Source organism: Poecilia formosa, unplaced genomic scaffold (genome assembly GCF_000485575.1).
Source record: "Poecilia formosa unplaced genomic scaffold, Poecilia_formosa-5.1.2 Scaffold213, whole genome shotgun sequence".
NCBI classification, from domain to species: Eukaryota; Metazoa; Chordata; class Actinopteri; order Cyprinodontiformes; family Poeciliidae; genus Poecilia; species Poecilia formosa.
In genome coordinates, this window is record NW_006800152.1 from 915486 (window position 1) to 934888 (window position 19403).

Here is a 19403-nt window from a genome sequence, read left to right on the forward strand (position 1 = left end):
ACACACACACACACACACACACACACACACACCCACTCCGCTGCAGAGCCACGTGCTTGTCGTCTGGTCCAAGTTTTACGGTTATGATTTGTGAGGTTCTGGAGTCAAGAAAATGTTGGTTTCTAACATTTAGATGAATGTTATGAAGCCTGGCAACAGTGAAGCTTAGATGTTAAAAGGTCCCTCAGAGATCTCCAGATTTATATTTTCTGTATCATGAAGATATTTTATGATTCAACAGTGTACTTTTAGTGATAAATAAGAAAAAAAAAATAGGACTTGTGTGTAATGTTTTTCCATCAAACGAGGTTTGGTTGCTCCAGACTTGAATGCATTCCAGTGGAGTTTGTGGTTTTCATTTAAAATCAGATATCTATGGCAGATGACACATTTGTGACGGTCAGGCACATTTCTGAAAGTTTTCTAGTCTAATGTAGATTCAGGTTTAATGGAAACAAGTGTGGGGTTTACATAATTGTCGTCTCTCATGTCACTTTAACCTGTGGTTTTCTGCACCGAGGTTTTAGTGTCGTGAGATGGCGAGTCTATCCAGCTGCTCCCGACCCGCAAAATGCGAGCATTAACGGTAGCAGAAAATGATGGGGGCTTTACATGTGGCTTTGAAGAGACTTCGGTTGACATCAGAGCAGTCTTTGAAAGTCTGTCGCTGCTGTAAGATGGAAAATCTCCCTGGTGTGGGCAGGACTTGCATCACTGAGGAACTTAAACTAATATAAGGGTGCCTCGTTGGCTTGAACTGTTTACTTCCTGATGTTTGGTAACAGAGAGCTATATTCAGCCTGAATTAGTCACTTACTGCAAAATCTATTAGACCAAATCATCCAAATTTGTTTTGTTTTGGTCATTTATTTCAGAATAGTTTTTGTGTTTTTAGCCGCCTCGTCATGTCTCGTTTTCTTAGAGGTAAAAAAAACAACATTTTGCTTAAGCACTGCGAATCAATTTCACTCAGTTTCTTAGTGGAGGATTATCCATTTCATTGACAATTACAAAGAAAAGTAATCGTACCATTTATGGTTGCGAATAAATCGTCAACTCAGTGTCAGTGGGTGTAGTAAAAATATCACAGGAGGCTTTTTGGAAAACATTGTTGACTGATTTAGTCCAGGCTGACACTTTAGATGCAGAGCATTACTGTAACATTCAGCTTTTTGGATAAATAAATAATAAGCTCTGGCTTTTTCATTCAGTTTACACTTTCAGTGTAAAGTGTTTGTCTTGCTTCAGTTTCCACATGAGATTCAGTTTCATTTAGTTAATGGGGAACAAAGTGTGAAGAAAATCCAATATTTCTCAATAAAATCCTCGTTGCTTGATATTCTAATATCATGCAGCTGTAAAAAAAAAATTCTCAAATGTCAAATTTAATTAGTTTTACTGTGTGTTAATTAGTACTTTTTGTATGCTGACAGAAACCACTTCCTGTAGCCTCATTGCCATCTTTTCCTTGCAGTAGATTACAGAGAAGCCTTATAAATCAGGGCTGTAGAGCAGGTGTGAGCGTCTCTAGGGTGGGTGTTAGTTGGCGTATGGTCGGTGGCCGGAGCCAATCACAACAGCAAAAGCTGACATGAGTTGGGAGCCGCGCTGGTTGACTGTGTTCCTGTTTCAAGCTTCAGGTTTGCTATTTTAAGCGGGAACACGCTTGAGTCACCGGACAGAAACACTCACGCCCATGATGAAACAAAATGAGTGGGCGTTTAGCCTAACTGGGGATGTTTGAGTTTTGCTTTGTGCTGTGTGTTAGAAAATATTATTCTAACACACACTCCTTTGTAGAAAGCTTTTATGACAGGGACAGACTATATTTAGTCTGGTTAGTGGGTCACTGTGGTGTTTCTGTTTTATAGCAGTCTAGGGCTCAATTAAAGTCACCCCTGACCACCTGTCAGAGATCATATTTGACGTCCTGTCCCTTGTTCTCTACACACCTGACTCCTCTTAGCACCTAGAAATGGCATCACTAAAGTTGCTGTATGTAACTTTTACAAAAATATGTTTTTTCCATATTTGTTAAAACTGTCACCATGTCCTGACTGTGTAACACGACACAGATCATCTGTGTAAAGATCAATCTCCTCTGCCTCCTCCCAGTGCTGCTATTGTCATCTGAAGAAATGCACCTCTCTCACTCAAAAGCAACCAATCAGAGCCAGGAGGAGGAGCTTAGTGCTGTCAATCATTCCAGTGTACGCAACATAACTGTTACAGAAAAACTGTTTATTTACTGTTATGCTAACTAGCCTTAGCATTCATGGCAGGACTGGTTGTGGGGAACTAGCAGTAGCGTAGCAGAGAGTAAGGGGAGGATGTCAGCAGCGAGTACACAAGCTGATTGACAGTGATAAGTTCTGCCAATGCGCTCTGATTGGTTGTTTCCTGTTAGCACTAGGAGAAGACAGACTAGCAGAATTTTTCCATAAACGTTATGTACCAGTTTGATGCTCTTCTGCTTTTTGTTGGGACAATTTTGAAAAACAAACTTTTAATCCAGTGGGATCAAACTCCACTGTTAAGAAATATATATATTTTTTTCCAGCAAATCTGCTGTAGCAACATTACTGAAACCCTTAAAGCAGGTGAAGCTTTTCAATGGGTACTTTGTCCTTTGAAGTTGATCAGAGTGCTGGAGAATCTTTAGTCAGTAACTCAATACTTTTTGTTTTCCTTGGGTATAAATATAACGGTGACACAGAGGCGTTTCTTGAAAATGAGAAAGCCTGGTGAAGTTTGAATAAACAACAGATAGAAGTGTTTTTGTCTTGTTCAGACTAAAATCCCGTTTGGAACTGGATATCTTTAAAAAAAAAAAAAACGTGACTTGGACGATTTAACTAAATGACTGTGGGATCAAAGGGAAATAAATGTCGGTCTCATGATTTGGTCTAAGTGTGAAAATGTGAAACGGTGAGGTCAGGGTGAAAGATGCTGATTGATACAAAAAAACATTCAGCCAATTTAGGTGGTGGAGAGGGAGGAAAGAAAACCTTGTATCCTAAGGTAGAATTATTTTCTGCTGACTGGAGTCAAACCACAGGCTGTATGTGAAAATGTAAACTCACCATCAGCAGTAATAATGCAGAACAGATGCAGGGAACACGAAAACGTACAGAAACTGTTTGGCAACCTCCTTTTTTCCACAAAAACAGCAGGAAAAGGAATAACGCAGTAGGTTGGTTTATCTTTCTTTTATCTGTGTGTAAAGCTAATTCCCAAATCATACACTCAACTCATTTTTCTCTGTATTCAATTTCAACTTATCCTACTGCTGATAAATGGAGCCAAAGGAAAATTACACTTAATTCAATCACAGAACTGGGCTGAATTATTATCCGCCGTATTTACAGGCAAATCAAGACCGCTCGAATTCCTGATGAGAACCGATCGCAGCTCCCAGGAATACGAGATGATGAAGTGTGTGTTTTTTGGATGTCCTAAAAGGTGTTTTGATTGGAAGGCGTTTTCAGGAACCGCTCACTCAGTTTGACTTTTTTCCCCCTTCTTTCCTTTTGTCCCTTTCTCCCCTCTCTCTCTTTTCAGGGACATCAAGCCTGACAACATTCTGCTGGATATGAACGGCCACATCCGCCTGGCCGACTTCGGCTCCTGCCTGAAGCTCATGGAGGATGGGACGGTAGGTTTTGACTGCGCTGCTGCCGCCGCTGCTGCTGTTGTTCCTCCCGGTCCAAAGCAAACAAAACCAGAGTTTTACTAACCTCGCTGCCTTAACCCTGGGGGTCTCCCATGAGGAGTGTGCGGTTCGGCTGCTTGGCCTGGCTTGCAGGTTGCGATTCAGACGATTCTCCTGATGTTACAGGAAGGAAAACTGAAGAGATGAAATGAAAGATTACAGAGCGGAAAATGCTAATAATAAGGGCGACAGCTCCAAGTCTGAAAGTGGGATGAAAGTGATGCAGAGACTCCAGTTACCCCAAAAAAAATAAGATTCCTTGTTTTAATCAGTTACATTAATTCATTTAAATGGTGTACTTTACTAAATAGCACAAAAAGATGTTTATGTTTAAGAAAATACGAGAACATGAGGAGAGGAAGCAGAACTGCTACGTAAACAGTCTTCACCCACTTCAAAATAAGAGCATGAATATAACCATCCAACTATTTGAAGAGTTCTTGACAGTCAATGACCAAAACTTCAACACAGGTTGTAGACTGATTTAATACATCTAAGTTGGTTTGTGGCCTTTAGCCTTGCCATGTATAATAGTCCAAATCTTTAACCTTGTATTTCACGTACCAAAATTAATGACGCATGTTTTTTCTGTATTGAGCTGAGAAATGTGATCCATTTTATGAATTATGAAGTTGTCATCAGTGTACAATTGATATTGAGATGTTTTAGTGCTTAATAATCTAATGTAGCAGGAGCATGTAGATGTTCAATAAAATAGAATAAAGCCCTGAGAACCTCCGCCTCCTCCACTAACCACTAGCTTTTCAAATGGGTACTGCTTAGTAACATGATGCATGTTTTTTTTTTGTTGTTGTAGCCTAAAGCAGTTTGATAAGTGTCAATACAGGAAAACTGAGAAACAATCTTCATAATTAAGCCTCGAAGCGTTCATGCATCACTCTGTACTTGATGATACAAAACACCTAAGAGGATCCTCTCTCTACTGGAGTCTGAATGTTGGGTGAACACAATAATGCTATGAGCAAATATGCTACACATTTTAAACAAAACCAGGATAACTTTGATTAAAAATGAGGTGGTCCTAAAGTTGATATCTTTATTTCATTTTTACAGCATTCTGACAGCTTGAAGGAAGAAATATGTGTAGGAGTTGTGTGGTTGTGCTTTAGATGTTGCTGAGCAGCCTGGCTAACGGTTTCATAAAGTTCATTTAGTCGGTCTGAAGATCCTCTGACGACGATCACAGCCCTGCTCCTGCACTGAATCCTGAACCGAGTCAGGACACTGCAGTGAGCCTCTCCTGTCTGCCTTGCTACTGCTGAGCCACCACTGATGAAATGAAACCCAAGTCATAACCAGTGACTGTAACACTGCCATGAATCTGCATTATAAAATGAATTGAAAAAAGAAACCTCACTGTTCACATTCATTTATTTTTATTATACTCTGAGAAGTCTTTAAATGTAACTTCATCATCCTTCGTCTTGATGTTTGCCTTTCTCTAAGGCACAAGGCAGGTTTTCATGCTCTATTCTGATTTTTTGCTGGAATACAATTTTTTTTTTTATTTAGTCGTGGTTAATACTAGTGAACCAATCAGTAAATCAAGTTTATTTGTGTAGCACATTTCAGCAACAATGCAGTTCAAAGTGCTTCACATCATAAAAACACAGAAATGCAAACTCATAACAGACACCACTCGGTCAAAAATTGAGAAAAACGGCTACAAACGTTACATCATCAACATCATCAATACACATCAAATATGTTGGTCAGCATTTCCTTTATTATGACTCAAAAGTAACTCTTTGAATGATGCGACTGCAATCAGACTCCTGTGTGAACGATTTACTGTGCAGAATAAGAACAAAGACGTCACACAGCAGCACACTGTTTACTGAAGTAACAACGGATTGATGTTGGTTTATTCAGCAACAGAAACTGACAGAATTGTCACAAAATCATAAGAAGGCAAACGAAGATGAAAAAAGTATGGCACAACTAATAGCGATGGTCTTTTGTGGAGCATTGACTGCAACTTCTGTAGAGAAGTGTGTTTGGGTGTGTAGTTGGAGCTTAGAGTGGTGGGACTGTGATGCTTCACTGACTTCTTCTTCTGCTGCAGAATTCTGACATGTCTCACATTAACGACCTAAAGTTTAATGAAACTGAACATGACTGTTCTGACTGCAGACGCTCTGAAAACTACAAACTATGTATCTGTTTCAGTACCACATACAGAAATGGAGGAAATCAGATGTTTTTGTAAAAGACTGGAATTGTGCCATTCAGACTGTGGTGAAAAAGTCAGAGATGTGTCAGATCTGAGCAAAAAAAATAAAAAAAATAATCAGATTTGTGTGATTGTAGGGTGTGTTTATGTTTACGCTCTCTCTGCCGTGTTCCATTCAGTGGATTCATTGGATCCTAAGTGGTGTTTTGCTTTCCACTGCCAGGTCCAGTCCTCTGTGGCAGTAGGAACTCCAGATTACATTTCCCCCGAGATCCTCCAGGCGATGGAAGACGGGAAGGGCAAGTATGGACCCGAGTGCGACTGGTGGTCCCTGGGCGTCTGCATGTACGAGATGCTGTACGGGGAGACTCCTTTCTATGCAGAATCCCTGGTGGAAACCTACGGGAAAATCATGAACCACAAGGTGAGCCAACTGGAGTTTAGCGGAGCCGACCGGCGGGTTTCGTTTGTTGTTTTCTCACACTCTCAGCTGTCTGATGTCATTTCCTTCCAACAGGAGCGATTCCAGTTCCCACAGCAGATAACAGACGTGTCGGAGGAAGCGAAAGATCTGATTCGCCGCCTCATTTGCAGTCGGGAACACAGGCTGGGTCAAAACGGCATTGAGGACTTCAAACAGCACACGTTTTTCACTGGTACACACAGAGTTCTTCCTCATCCTGATACTCAGTGTGAATATAATTACATACCTGACATCACTTATACCTCAATATCATGAATTATTATAATAATAACTTATTATTATTATAGCATTTTAATCGGAATTCATTGTGTCATTGTGTGGTGTTGTTAATTGTACCAACTTGTGTTGTTGCTGCTTTCAGGCATTGACTGGGACAACATTCGTACGTGTGAGGCCCCCTACATCCCAGAAGTCAGCAGTCCTACAGATACCTCTAACTTTGACGTAGACGACGACTGTCTAAAGAATTCGGTAAGGTCTTATTTAGTAAAACAAGACCAAATGCTCCATAACAAATATATGCAGTATTTGTTATATTTTGTAAAAATCACCTAATTCTCCTGTTGTTTCCTGACTTTCAGGAGACTATGCCTCCTCCCTCTCACACTGCCTTCTCTGGCCATCACCTGCCGTTTGTGGGTTTCACCTATACAAGTAAATGGTGAGTGTAATCCTCTGAATCACTGCTGGATTCAGGCTGTGGTGATGTGTGTGTTTTTGAGGAGTTGTTCCTGAGCTCACTCTAACTGGGTGAGATGAACTGGAAAGTGTGTTCCTGTTAAAATAAAAAGTGTCTTTTTTTTTTCTTAAATAAAAGAAATGGAAGGCTTCTTTCTTGCTTTCTTTTTTCGGTTTAATTTTCTGTCTGTTTTTCTCTCCATCTTTTTTTATTTTCTTTCTTTACGCCTGTCTTTGTCCTTACATCTCTCTTTCCTTCTTATTTTTCTGTCCGTATTTCTTTTTTTCAGTCTTTTTTTCTTTCTTTTTTTACATCTTTCTTTCTGCCTTTTTTTCTTAGTGTTTTTTTTCTCTATTCCTCTTTTCCTCCTTCCTTTGTTTTTCTTTGTCTTTCTTTCTCTTCTGTTTTTTCTCTTATTTTGTCAATCTTTCTGACAAGTATAACACATTTGTTTTGGACCCTATTAATTCTGATATGCCTAAATGAATGAATTCATCTTCCTAAACTGATAGTCCAGGAAAGGAGAGCGTTAGTCAAATAATCAGGGTTATCTCCATGGTAATTTGGTGAAACCTTGGATTAGAAATCTAATTTTCACCGTTTACTTGCCTTGTAGTTCCCTGTCGGACCGGGGCTGCCTCCGACAGCTGGCCGTGGATCCGGGTAAAGCAGGGCAGGACCAGTTGGACCTGGATGTCCAGCGCAGGCTAGAGGACAGCCTGGCCACTGAGGCCTATGAGAGAAGGATACGTCGCCTGGAGCAGGAGAAACTAGAGCTGAGTCGCAAACTGCAAGGTGAGCTTCTGCCAATGCCTCATCTGTTCTTAGTGTATGGTGGTGAATTGAACCTCCACTGGTTCAACAAACCCGGTCGTTTTCCCCTTTACAGAGTCGACTCAGGCTGTGCAGGCCCTGCAGCACCCAACAGGAGAGGGACCAGTCAGCTCCAACAAGGAAGTGGAGATCAGGAGCCTCAAGAGCGAGATCGACATTCTCAAGAAGCAGATCGCAGGTCAGGGTGTAAAAACAGACCGCCTCTGTAGAAACCCACACTGAAAGTCAAACTTCATGTTCTCACTCAAATGCATCCCTGTGTCAGACTCCGGCCAACTGGAGAAGCAGCTGGAGGACGTGACGTCGGCTCGCAGGGACCTGGAGGACTCGTCCAAACACATCAAGAGTCTGGAGAAGCAGATGAAAAGCCTAACACAGGAGAGGGATGACTTACAGAAGGTAAAAACTTACAGAAGGTAAAAACTCTCACCTCTGCTGCTCGTCTGATTTTTATTTCAGGTTTTCTGACCTAATCAGTGATGGAAGGGTTTTCCTTTAAGAATATTTCTACACTTTCACTGCATCCGTAATCCAGTTATACACAAATCTGTATAAACGGGGATCCTTAAAAAGGCTTAAAATGTTTTACACTAGTGTATCCAAAATGAAGGCCTTAAAATTTAATTTAAAAAATTTAATTTAGCCTTAAATATGCTAATGAAGTCTTAAAATGTTGTTGTGATAGAACAATTTAGTCTGTATGTAGTTTTTGTTTTTGCTGGACTTTTTTGCTGGACTTTCTGTTTAAGCTGCAAGCCGACATCATGATTGCTAAGTAGCTGCTAGCATACCTTTGCTAGCTAGTTGGACTTTTTGCATCCATCATTGGTAAGTGTAGATTTATTGCCAGTTGGCTAACCAATACGAGGCTAGCTGCGTTCTGTCCCAAAAAATCTGCAGGGGGTTCAGACTGTAGAGAATGTTGCAAAATATGTAATTTTCTTCTCTAAATTTCTGTCGTGGTTCAGGTCTTAAATTTAATTCATAATGGTCTTCAAAAAGTCTTAAAGTCTTAAATTTGACTTAAATTTGATTTGGTGAAACCTACAGAAACCCTGATGAAGATGGCTTTTTTTTTTTTTGGTAAACATTGAACTTCAAAGTTTTGTTGAATATGTGAAATGATTCCCGTTTCTCTCTCCGCTCTGAGCAGGGTCTTGTGGAGGCGGGTGAGAAAATGAAGTCCCAGTCTAAAGAGCTGAAGGAGGCCCACAGCCAGAGGAAGCTGGCCATGCAGGAGTTTTCTGAGCTCAATGAGAAGCTGACAGAGTTCAGGTAGAACCCTGCGCACTCGTGTTTTCCTGGACTAATTGTTCTGTCCTGAAACAAGGTTTTTTTGCTGTGCATAAAACCAGCAACCCTTAGATTTGAACTGTCCTGGCAGGTCTGTAAAGCAGCGCCTGGTTCGCCAGCTGCGTGACAAGGAGGAGGAGATGGAGAGCCAGAATCAGAGGGTGGAGGCTCTCCGCCTTGAGGTGCGAAAGGCTGAGAGGGCCAAGAAGGAGGTAGAGTAGATTCCCTGTGACTGGTAGCAACACCTTTCTGTGTCTGCACCTGCTGGTCGGTAAACACTTCAACCTCCGGTTAGCCTTCCACTTTTATTGCCTTTCCTCAGATACTAGGCGTGGCTTTCTTTTACTCTTTAGTTTCACTCCCAAGTCCGGACACCATCCATAATCAGAAAAGCTGTAGAATATAGTTACCAAAAAAACTATACTAACATCTCTAGGTTAGTGTTGTTTTCTTTCAAGGTCCTAAATGGTCTGGAAAGAATGTGGAATTAAAGTATTTTCTAGGATTGGGGAAGAATGGATAAAGAAAATGAAGGATAAAAAAATTTATTTCCAGATGTGTGTTTCCACCTATCCATCCATCTGCCCATCCGTTTATCCAAAATGCGCTTAAAGGGGCAGTATTATGTAAAATCGACTGTTTTGAGCTTCACATCATGTTGTTCATCCCTCATCAAAACGTACCTGGAGTGTTGCCTTGATTCTTTCTTGTATGTTTGAGAAATCCTCAAACATACATCCTTTAATCTCCCATGGCAACCATTCAGCTGTGTTTTGTCTTGGTGGACCTAGCCCCGGATTCGAGGACAAAGCTATTCCTTGGTGCTGCAGTTTCTGTCCATTCAGCTCCTTCAGACTAGCCAGCAGCAATTAGCAAACACCTGGTGGAACTGAGTATCTGCTGAGCTACTTCTCAGTGAAACACTGGTAAAAATGTTGAGCGGTTAATTGTGGAGCCATATTCTGATGACTTCCTGCAGGTGTAGTTTCAGAAAGAGTAGGAGCTTCTTAAAGAGACAGAGGTCCAATTTAAGGCGTTAAATTACAAAATCAAAGTTCTTTAAGTCATATTTTATATATATCAAATTTTTATAATAACTGAACGTGACATAGATACTAGATAGTTAAATAAAATGGCACCATGTGTCTGGAAAACACATGTTACTGCCCCTTTAAGGAATTAGTTTTAATGATAAACGTGTAGGAATCATGTTCAGGAAGTCATATCAGCTGAATGTTGGTCTCCAATCAGTCCGCGTATGTCCATCACCAGATGGAGGTTCAGGCTGAGGAGCAAGCCGCCGAGGCTCAGAAAGAGAAGAAGTTGAGAGAGCGCAACGAGCAGTACAGCCGCCAGCTGGAGGAGGAACTGGAAGGACTTAAGGTGAGGATGCAGCACAGCACGTCCCATCCCAGGAATCCCGTTGCCGCTCTGTTTTTAAATCTCTAATCATTCTGGCTCTCCAGGTGAAGCAGGTCGGCTCTCCGGCTGCTCCGGCTTCAGCCGACCAGACGCAAGAGGTGGGGCGTCTGCGAGCGGAGATGGAGAAGAAGACGCTGCTGTACGAGGAGGAGTTGGCGCGCAGAGAGGCGCAGCACAGCACCGAGCTCAAGGCGCTGCGCAAAGAGCTGAGGGACGCCGAGAGCCAGCAGCTCAACCTGCAGAAAGAGATCCTGATGCTGAAAGACAAACTGGACAAGATCCGCCGGGAGAGGTGAGACTGTTCCTCTGTCTCTGCTCTGGCTTGTTAATCAGCAGTCTGATCTGATCAAGACTTTTCATTTTGTTTTATGTTTTTTTTTACAGTGGTGATACTGTGAGGTAATTACAGAAAGATGTCTAACATATCCAGATAAATATCTGTGATGTATTTGCTGTAGTCTCCCAGAGGATCCTGTCCTGATGACTGTCTTTTCTCAGAGTTCTTGTATAGCTACATTTTAAGCATGTTGTATACGGAGGACCAAAAGGGACAAAATTAAATAAAAATATAATTGAATTACTAATTAAATATGAAAAGGAAATATATAAATTCTTAATTAAATATTTAATATGTCATTAAATCATTAAAATGCAAATTTATATTGGTAGATCTGTCAAACTCAACTACTTCAGCCTCATTTTTTGAAAATCATCTTCAGATGGTAGATTTTCACAATCTTTTCCTTGAAGATATTTTACAATTAACAGACTAGACAGAAAGTGGAATCATTTTCACAGAATCAGACTGAACTAGTGGAGTTCATCAGATGAGTTTTAGCCCCGCCCATAACCCCACCCCTCGACTTTGATGGCAAGTTTAACAGATCGAAGTATTTCATGGTGATTCTGCAGAAACCGTGAAATAATTAAATACACAATTAATTATACTATTTGACACTATTATAATATTGAATCTTATTGATTTTTAAAACATGTTTTATAAAATGTGTAATAAATACATAATTTAAACCTTTAATTCACCACTTAATTATTTTACGGTATATTTAATAAATTATTTAACGATGTTATTTATTTAATTTAGTCCCTTTTGTCGTTCTGTAGTTAGATATGTGTATGAACATTAATACCATCACAGAGATGGCTGCCCTGTTCTGATTTGTTGGCACAAATAATCTAATTTTTATCTTCTCAAGGCTTCAGCAAACTATTCAGCTGCTTGGGGCCCCAGAACTGATCTGGGGCCTCTGTGAGTCACATCACTGCTTTTTGTGTTGCAAATCTCTGCGCTCTGCGTGGGCTAGCAGGAGGTTTTCACGCTACGATAGCCTCCAGTAAAACCGCCGCTCTATTATGATATTAACAAAAAAAACAAAACAAAAAAAAAAAACAAAGAAGATGAAGGCTGTCCTTTTAGTTTCCACACTATGGTGTCTGTACACTTTGAAACTAGAAACTTTTTCTTTAAATTCCTGTAAAACATAGCCAGCTGACCATGAAAATATAACTAAATCGACTCCGATTTCCTTAATTTTGGGTGATCAGCTGATACTTACCCACACTCTGCGCAACTAACAGTAGTCACCACCGCTGTTTTTTCAGACAAAAAAAATCTGAATTGGCTTTTTAAAAATCAGTGATCGGCCAGAAAACTGCAATCGGTGCATCCTTAGTGAAAATAAGGGTGGATGATGTTTTCCTGATATATTTTTAGAAGTAGTTGTTTTTACACCCCACATGTTTCAGTTTATTTTAGCCGTACAGTCCATTAACATTAGAGAACATGGTTGTCACTATGGGATAATTGATGTTAACTGTAAGTTCTCCAAAAAGACTTCTGTTGAACAAGCAAAGAAAACCCCCATCGCAATAGGAGACGTAATTGTTAGTGCATTTTATCCGTCAGCAAGCGTTTTCCAGAACGGCGTTCAGCCTGACAGAAAAAATAACCTGACACCACATGATTCATATTTATATTCAGGAAGCTTTAGAGGTTGTTTTTTAGCCCCGTAGACTTACCTTCCTGCCTGCTGCTGCTGATGTATTATTTTCACGGCTGCCTAATTCCTTTTTAAGCTCGCCGCTGGATCAGCTTCTAACTGCAGTAATGTGTCGGGCTTAAAAAAACGAGCGACAGCTTTTGGTTCAGTCTTTGATTCAGCTGCGACTCTCAGGAACAAAGAGAGTCACAGTTTAAAGAAAAGTCGAGCTGAAACACTCGGCTGTATATTTACCAAGTTTATTTGAGGAATATTTTCCAATGCAGCCACAGCCAGAGGTCAGGATCTCACTAACAGATGGTGGTTAAGTTCCTACAGTAACAGTGTGTGTGTGTGTGTCTGTGTTTTTTGCAGCCAAAATGAGCGTGAAGAGTTTGAGACGGAGTACAAGCAGAAATATGAGCGTGAAAGAATCCTCCTCACTGAGGAGAATAAGAAGCTGTCCAGTGAATTAGACAAGGTACAGTATGTGTTCCTGTGTCTAACAGAAGTCATTATGAATGCATACGAGTCTAAAACAGCTTTTATTTTTACTTTTCTGTAGTGCATTGTCAGCTTTTCCATGATTTGTTTGTCCCCATTACACACACAGTCACTCTGAGACCCCCCTCCCGCCCCTAGTGCTGTAACCCCAGGTAACCCTTCTTGGAAAGCCTGTCACATTCCTCCTTCCACCCCCTCTCTCCCAGCTATGCCAAAGAAATCACAGTACAATATTCCGCTCACAAACAGCCTGTAGCCTGTAGCACATTCGGATAGACGCTGGATCTAGCTGTGTTGACTTTGGAACCGGCTCCTGGAAGTTCAAAAAGGCCCCCCCCCCTTCAGCCTCCCTCTTTAAATGGTCTCTAATAACTGGAAGGCATTCTGACCTGTGGAGTACAATCTGAGTGTGTTTTTAAAGTCTGTAAGTGATAAAACACAGAGGGAAATCAGGAGAATCATGGCTGCCACTGCAGTCAAATCACTGAAGTGTGTTGTAGGTTTTTGAATTGTGTTGGATTGATTAGATCTGAATGCCAATGAAGACCTTGTTTTCTCCTCTATGATGAACGTCCTCATTGCTTTCTGGGTGTCTGTGCACCCTTTAAAAGTCTTAAACTTGTGTGTCTAAAATTAAGGCCTTAAAATGCTAAATTCATAAAAAAAAAAAAAAAAGTTAATCACAGGTCTTAAATTTTGTTGCAGCAGGACTTCTTAATCTTTTATAATCTATGTAGTTTGAGTTGCGCATAGACATCTTCACTCCATTCTGAATGGAAATAGTTGAGGCTATCGCTAGCCACCCGCTAATATGCTGTTGCTAGTTAGCTAGCTTTCATTTGAAAGTGTAAATTTATCAGCAGTTGGCTGGACGAAGTTCATCTTCGTCACTGGCTCACTTCTGTTGCCAAACCACACGATGTCACGTATATTTGGTTCAATGAACCTCAGCACTACTACAATATAAAATATGAATAGTCTTGAAAAGCATTAAATTAGAGTTGGTAAAACCTGTGACACCCTGATGATTTTGTACCTGTAGACAAATAATTTTAAACCCAAATTGTTGCCATATTTATTTATAGGGGTACACTGATAAATGAACCCCAATTTCCTTACTTTTTGGATTACTTAAACTTGAGATTGTCATGAAAGAGAGCTGATTGACAGACCTGGCCACCAGGTCACATCTGCATGTTTGTGGTTAACAATAGTCATGCCAGTGTTGCCAAATTAGCCACCTTGTCACTATATGTAGTGACTTTTCAGAGACAAAAACATAAATATCAGTATCAACTGAAATTGGAATCTACAGGTCAGGCTTTTGAAAGATCAGTTATCAGCTAGAAAACTGCAGTCAGTGCAGCCCTATTTATTTATTTATTTATTTATTTGTTTATTTATTTATCTATTTATTTATTTATTCATTCATTCATTCATTTATTTGAGAAGATAAATTACTTTGTAAATTATGCTAAAACCTTTTACTACGTTTTGGTTGTGGTCCATGTTTAAACCAACTGACAATAAAATACGACAATTTAAATGGGAAGAACTTTAAACAACTTCCTGGTGATCTATATAATTTATTTTAAGTTTATTTTAAGTTCAAGTTTCAGATTAAGATCATCACTTTTCAATAGTGGTTTAATTCCAGACTCATCCAGCAGTTCATGGCATCATTTCAAAAATGAAAATTAAATATGAAGCAGCTGAAATAGCAAATACATGAAGTGTCAAAGGATGGTTGACCGCCACCCACCTTTGGGATTGTAAAACATTTACAAGCAAAAAGGTGTTTTCCAACTCCCTAAATCTTTTCTATCCAGTAAAGCTACCAAGAAGCTTCACAACTCTATAATTACTCACTAAGAGTTTCTAGTGGTCATTTCATCACCTGGCAGAACCTTTAAAATGCCTCTAAAAGCCATAATTACAATGACCTCATTGCGTCTGGATGTGAGGTCATGATTCTTTGCTACACCACGCTAAGACGTGTTTTTTTTCTCTACAGCTTCTGTGAAGCTTTTCTGTTGTGAAATTAGACGGGAACGTTTCTTTGGAGAGGAAACCCAAAACAAGAGGAAGTTGGTCTCTGCTTGCTCGTCGCGTCACAGTAAACGTGTCCACAAATTAAAGAGGATTGAGAAAAACAGTCAGGCAGTTTGAGACCTGCATTGATGTCGCCATGGTGACATCTACATAAACATACACACACAAGCCCCTATCGCTGAAAGGAATCAAAACAGAGTTCTCTTAACATTGGTGTGTAAACGGACGGACTCAGAGTTCTAATGCGGTCCAGTTAAAGTCTGTTAAACTCATTAGCCCACTTTTATTTTAACGTGTTTCATCAGTCAGATGTCAGGCGTCTGACGACAGCTTTATGATTGGGGACGTTTTCTGCTGCTCTCCCCCCAGTTGAGTGGGATGTTTGAGAAGGTGAACAACTCCAACCAGCAGCTGGAGGACGAGATGAGGGAGCTGGCTGACAAAAAGGAGAGCGTGGCCCACTGGGAGGCCCAGATCACCGAGATCATCCAGTGGTAAGACACAGCCGCCTTCTCAAGTGACCCAAAGCGCAGCCCTGACAGGCCTCTTACTTTTCCACTCGAGCCATGGCGTAGAAACACACACACACACACACACACACACACACACACACACACACACATGCACACGCACACGCAGACACACACAGATTGGGTTCCTCTTCACTGTAAAGCTGCGGCGTGTCTCGCATACCTCTGAAGATGGTCGAGCCACTTGACCCTCCCTTCCTCTCAGATCCTCTCCCATCACAGCTGACACTTCACCAACTGCTCTACCCCCCCTTGCCTCCCCTCTTCTCAGTTGGACGGGCCTGAAGTCTTGGCATAGTGTGCATACCCCACACAGACACGCCGAACCACAGGAACACGCTTTCAGCTCCATAGCCGCAACGCATTCCTGACATGCACATACAAATGTTGAGCTGGGGACGTTTCCTCTGGAGGAATCTGGTAGCCAATGTCGCCCTCTGCTGGTGGAGCTTTGCCACGGCACAGGAGGAACTGCATGTCTGTATTAGTTCAGTTATTTCTCAGTAGACATTTAGAGCAAGAATTTTTTATTACATTTTTATTTTTTCTTGGCCTTTACTGGTGAGAAAACAGCCCTAATATTGCAAGACAAAGTTGTACAGCAGTAAGATAAAATAATATAAGAAAAAAGTCATAATTAGACAATAATAAAGTTATTTTACAAGAACAGTCATAATAATACGGGCATAAATTCAGTTGTAATTTTACAACTTTCTTCCAGTTATTTTTGTGTTTTTTATTCTCCCAATATTCTGACTTTATTCTCATAATTTAACAAAAAAAAAAACTCTTTGTCTAACCCTACCACTCCATCATATTACACAAATAAATTTCCATTGCTTTTTTTTTCTGGGTTTTTCTAAACAACATTTACTGAACCAAACTGAATTTAATTGATCAACTTTCAAAGTTCTGAGCCAAAAGTCAATGTTCTGTAGATGTTTGCTTTTAAAGAATGGAGCAGTTTTTAAATGAGGATGTGTGTGTGTGTGTGTGTGTGTGTGTTGCAGGGTGAGTGATGAGAAGGACGCTCGGGGTTACCTTCAGGCTTTGGCCACTAAGATGACCGAGGAGCTGGAAGGTCTGAGAAACACCAGCCTTGGAGCGAGAGCAACGGTAAACAAACACAAACTGTTTTTATCATTCTCAGGGGACACTTTGTCTAAAGATCTGCCATGTTATTGTTGTAGTCTAACACTACCTGATGATGGTTTATGAAACTATTATGATGCATTATTTCTGACATGGGTCATTTAACAAGGGCGGATATTAATAAAGCCCATCCAAGCCCCTAATTTTCTTGGCGGCAACATTTATTTAAAACGCTCATCTGAACCAGAGTTTCTATAAAATGCTCCTCCAAAATGAATCAGTTCAGCAGAAAAAGCTACATAATGTTTTGTCGACACGTCAAGCATAACTTTGTATAGCTTCAGTCCTCAAAAATCTCTGGTTTTGTTTCCCATATGCAGCATTTTTGGTGAAGCGCTATGATAATAAAGCACCTTTTACTCTCTGTTGTGATATGACTTGTTGATCATCTTGATCTTAACATATTTCACACAAAAAAAGAGGCTGTGATTTTTGAAGTTTGGCTTAAAAACGCATCATTTCCTCTGTGTTTCAGGACATGCCGTGGAAGATGCGACGCTTCGCCAAGCTGGACATGTCGGCCCGTCTGGAGCTGCAGTCGGCACTGGACACGGAGATCAAAGCCAAGCAGAGCATTCAGGACGAGCTGAATAAAGTCAAGGCGGACGGCATTTCCACCGAATGGTACGCCTTACTTTAGCGTTAACAGCCTGGCGTACTGTAAGCGTCTCCCTGAACCAAATGTGATTCATTACAGTAAACTGAAGGAGGTGGAGAGTAGAAACCAGGAGCTGCTGGCTGAGATCGAGAGGCTGAAGAAGGAGACGGAGGAGCTACGGCTGCGAAGAGGTACGGCCTCATCCCTGCACTCTAGCATCTATTCTAGATGTTTCTGTTATTTAACGGGGAAGTATCATGTAAAATCGACTATTTTGAGCTTTGCAGCATGTTATAATGTTATTCCTTTATCAAAAACATACCTGGAGTATCGCTTCGATTCCGTCACACGTTTGAGAAATCCCTTGTACTGGGACCTAACCCCACCTCCGAGACACAGCTGCTCCTTGGAGCTGCAGTTTCCGAGCTTCAAAGCTTCAGACCCACTCAGCTCCTTCAGACTAGCCAGCAGCAATTAGCAAACACCTGGTGGAACTGAGCATCTGCTGAGCTCATTAGAGGAGCTACCTCTAAGAGCAACGCTGGTAAAAAGGTTAATAAAGGAGCCTTGTTGTGAGTTTCAAAAAGAGGAAGAGTTTGTAAAGAGACAGAGGCCTGATTTCTTTTAAATCATATTTGATATATACAACATTTTTATAACAACTGAAGGTAACATAGTTCCTTGATTGGGCTATAGTATGGCACTATAATACTGACCCTTTAAAAATGCATCTTTTGATAACGACAATGGCCTTCTTCTGAGTAAGAGCTGTGTGTTCATGGATACCACATTTCTTCAGAGATTACCTCAGTGAAAGAGGATTTGGCTTTGCTCCAGCACACATATGTGAGACATGGTGTTGAGCTCGCGACACAAACATGCATTGTTGCTCCGGTCATATGAAACCTGCTCTGCATTCTTAAAAACGGTCCTGTGACCCGTTCTGTTCCAGTCGGCCTTTGATGCTCTAATTCCTAACCACAGCGGTGTTATTCGCTCCGGGTCTATAGGTGTCAAGCACCAGGATTCCCAGAATTCCTTCCTGGCTTTCCTCAACGCCCCCACCTCGGCCCTCGACCAGTTCGATGTGAGTTTGAATAAAGTCGCCGTCATCTGAAATGCTAACAATCATCTTATGTCGTCCACATGATTTTTGTTGATGTGAATTCTTCTGATTTTATTTTTTTTATTTGTTTTTGGTTGCTTTCTTTGCGTCACTCTGGTACATCAGGACTCTTATTCCTCATCCTCATCTTCTTTAATTGAGTTTTGGGAAGATGTAAGTTTAATCGTGGGTGTGTTATAAACTCGTGTAGACGTAACTTTACCCTGTAGGACACTCAGAGGGCAACCATGTTGGTTTAGGAAGAGGTATGTTTATTATCTGTTAATAACAGAGCTGAGAATCTACCAGCTACTTGTTTATATCCTCCTTTTGCTGTTTATTAGTTTGTTAGCTAGAATCTTAGATATAACAACACTTTATGTTTACTTTCCCGTACTTCCTTTTCCTTGTAATTGTGTTTTTTACATCAGTACTCATTTTAGCTCCCGTCATCAGAGCCCCTCAGTTGTACAAACAACAATCTAATGCAGTGCTTCCCAACTGAGACCTGTGTAACTGAAATATTGAATACATCTATTGTAAAAACCTCACATTGTTGCTGAAAACACTTGAGTGTTTCAGACTAGCAGGTTTCGGTAAGCACTGCCTGATGTCACCGAATCCTCCCCGCTCTCCCATCATCACGTTTCCTCCCTCAGTCTGTTGAAAGGTGTTTTCAGCTGCGTAATAATCACCGCTGTGTGTCTCTGTCACTCTCTGCCTCTCTTCTTGCCACTGAAGCGCTCGCCGTCCGTCGGCCCGACTAAAGGCAGACGTGTAAGCACCGCCGCTGCAGCTCTGCAGCTCCTCTCTCAATGTGTCAACTTGTTTCCTGTCGGTTGATCTC

At 40.9% G+C, this 19403-nt stretch overlaps 1 protein-coding gene across 12 annotated transcripts in view; it reads left to right on the forward strand.

Moving 5' to 3' along the window:
* The window catches only part of cdc42bpab (CDC42 binding protein kinase alpha (DMPK-like) b), a 53776-nt gene that overhangs the window by 16647 nt on the left and 17726 nt on the right, over window positions 1–19403 (forward strand). For 4 of the 12 annotated variants that reach the window (XM_016679486.1, XM_016679493.1, XM_016679487.1 and 1 more), the window contains exons 5-25: window positions 3562–3655; window positions 6130–6330; window positions 6424–6562; window positions 6752–6861; window positions 6972–7051; window positions 7686–7864; window positions 7959–8081; window positions 8169–8302; window positions 9057–9178; window positions 9288–9408; window positions 10469–10579; window positions 10663–10910; window positions 11003–11017; window positions 12991–13096; window positions 15541–15665; window positions 16712–16817; window positions 17329–17477; window positions 17551–17642; window positions 18462–18538; window positions 18683–18730; window positions 19298–19333. In XM_016679486.1, coding sequence (XP_016534972.1) covers window positions 3562–3655; window positions 6130–6330; window positions 6424–6562; window positions 6752–6861; window positions 6972–7051; window positions 7686–7864; window positions 7959–8081; window positions 8169–8302; window positions 9057–9178; window positions 9288–9408; window positions 10469–10579; window positions 10663–10910; window positions 11003–11017; window positions 12991–13096; window positions 15541–15665; window positions 16712–16817; window positions 17329–17477; window positions 17551–17642; window positions 18462–18538; window positions 18683–18730; window positions 19298–19333 — 2416 coding nt within the window. The remainder of the gene's footprint in view (window positions 1–3561; window positions 3656–6129; window positions 6331–6423; window positions 6563–6751; window positions 6862–6971; window positions 7052–7685; window positions 7865–7958; window positions 8082–8168; window positions 8303–9056; window positions 9179–9287; window positions 9409–10468; window positions 10580–10662; window positions 10911–11002; window positions 11018–12990; window positions 13097–15540; window positions 15666–16711; window positions 16818–17328; window positions 17478–17550; window positions 17643–18461; window positions 18539–18682; window positions 18731–19297; window positions 19334–19403) is intronic. The other 8 variants (XM_016679489.1, XM_016679495.1, XM_007567780.2 and 5 more) reach the window with 6 other exon arrangements.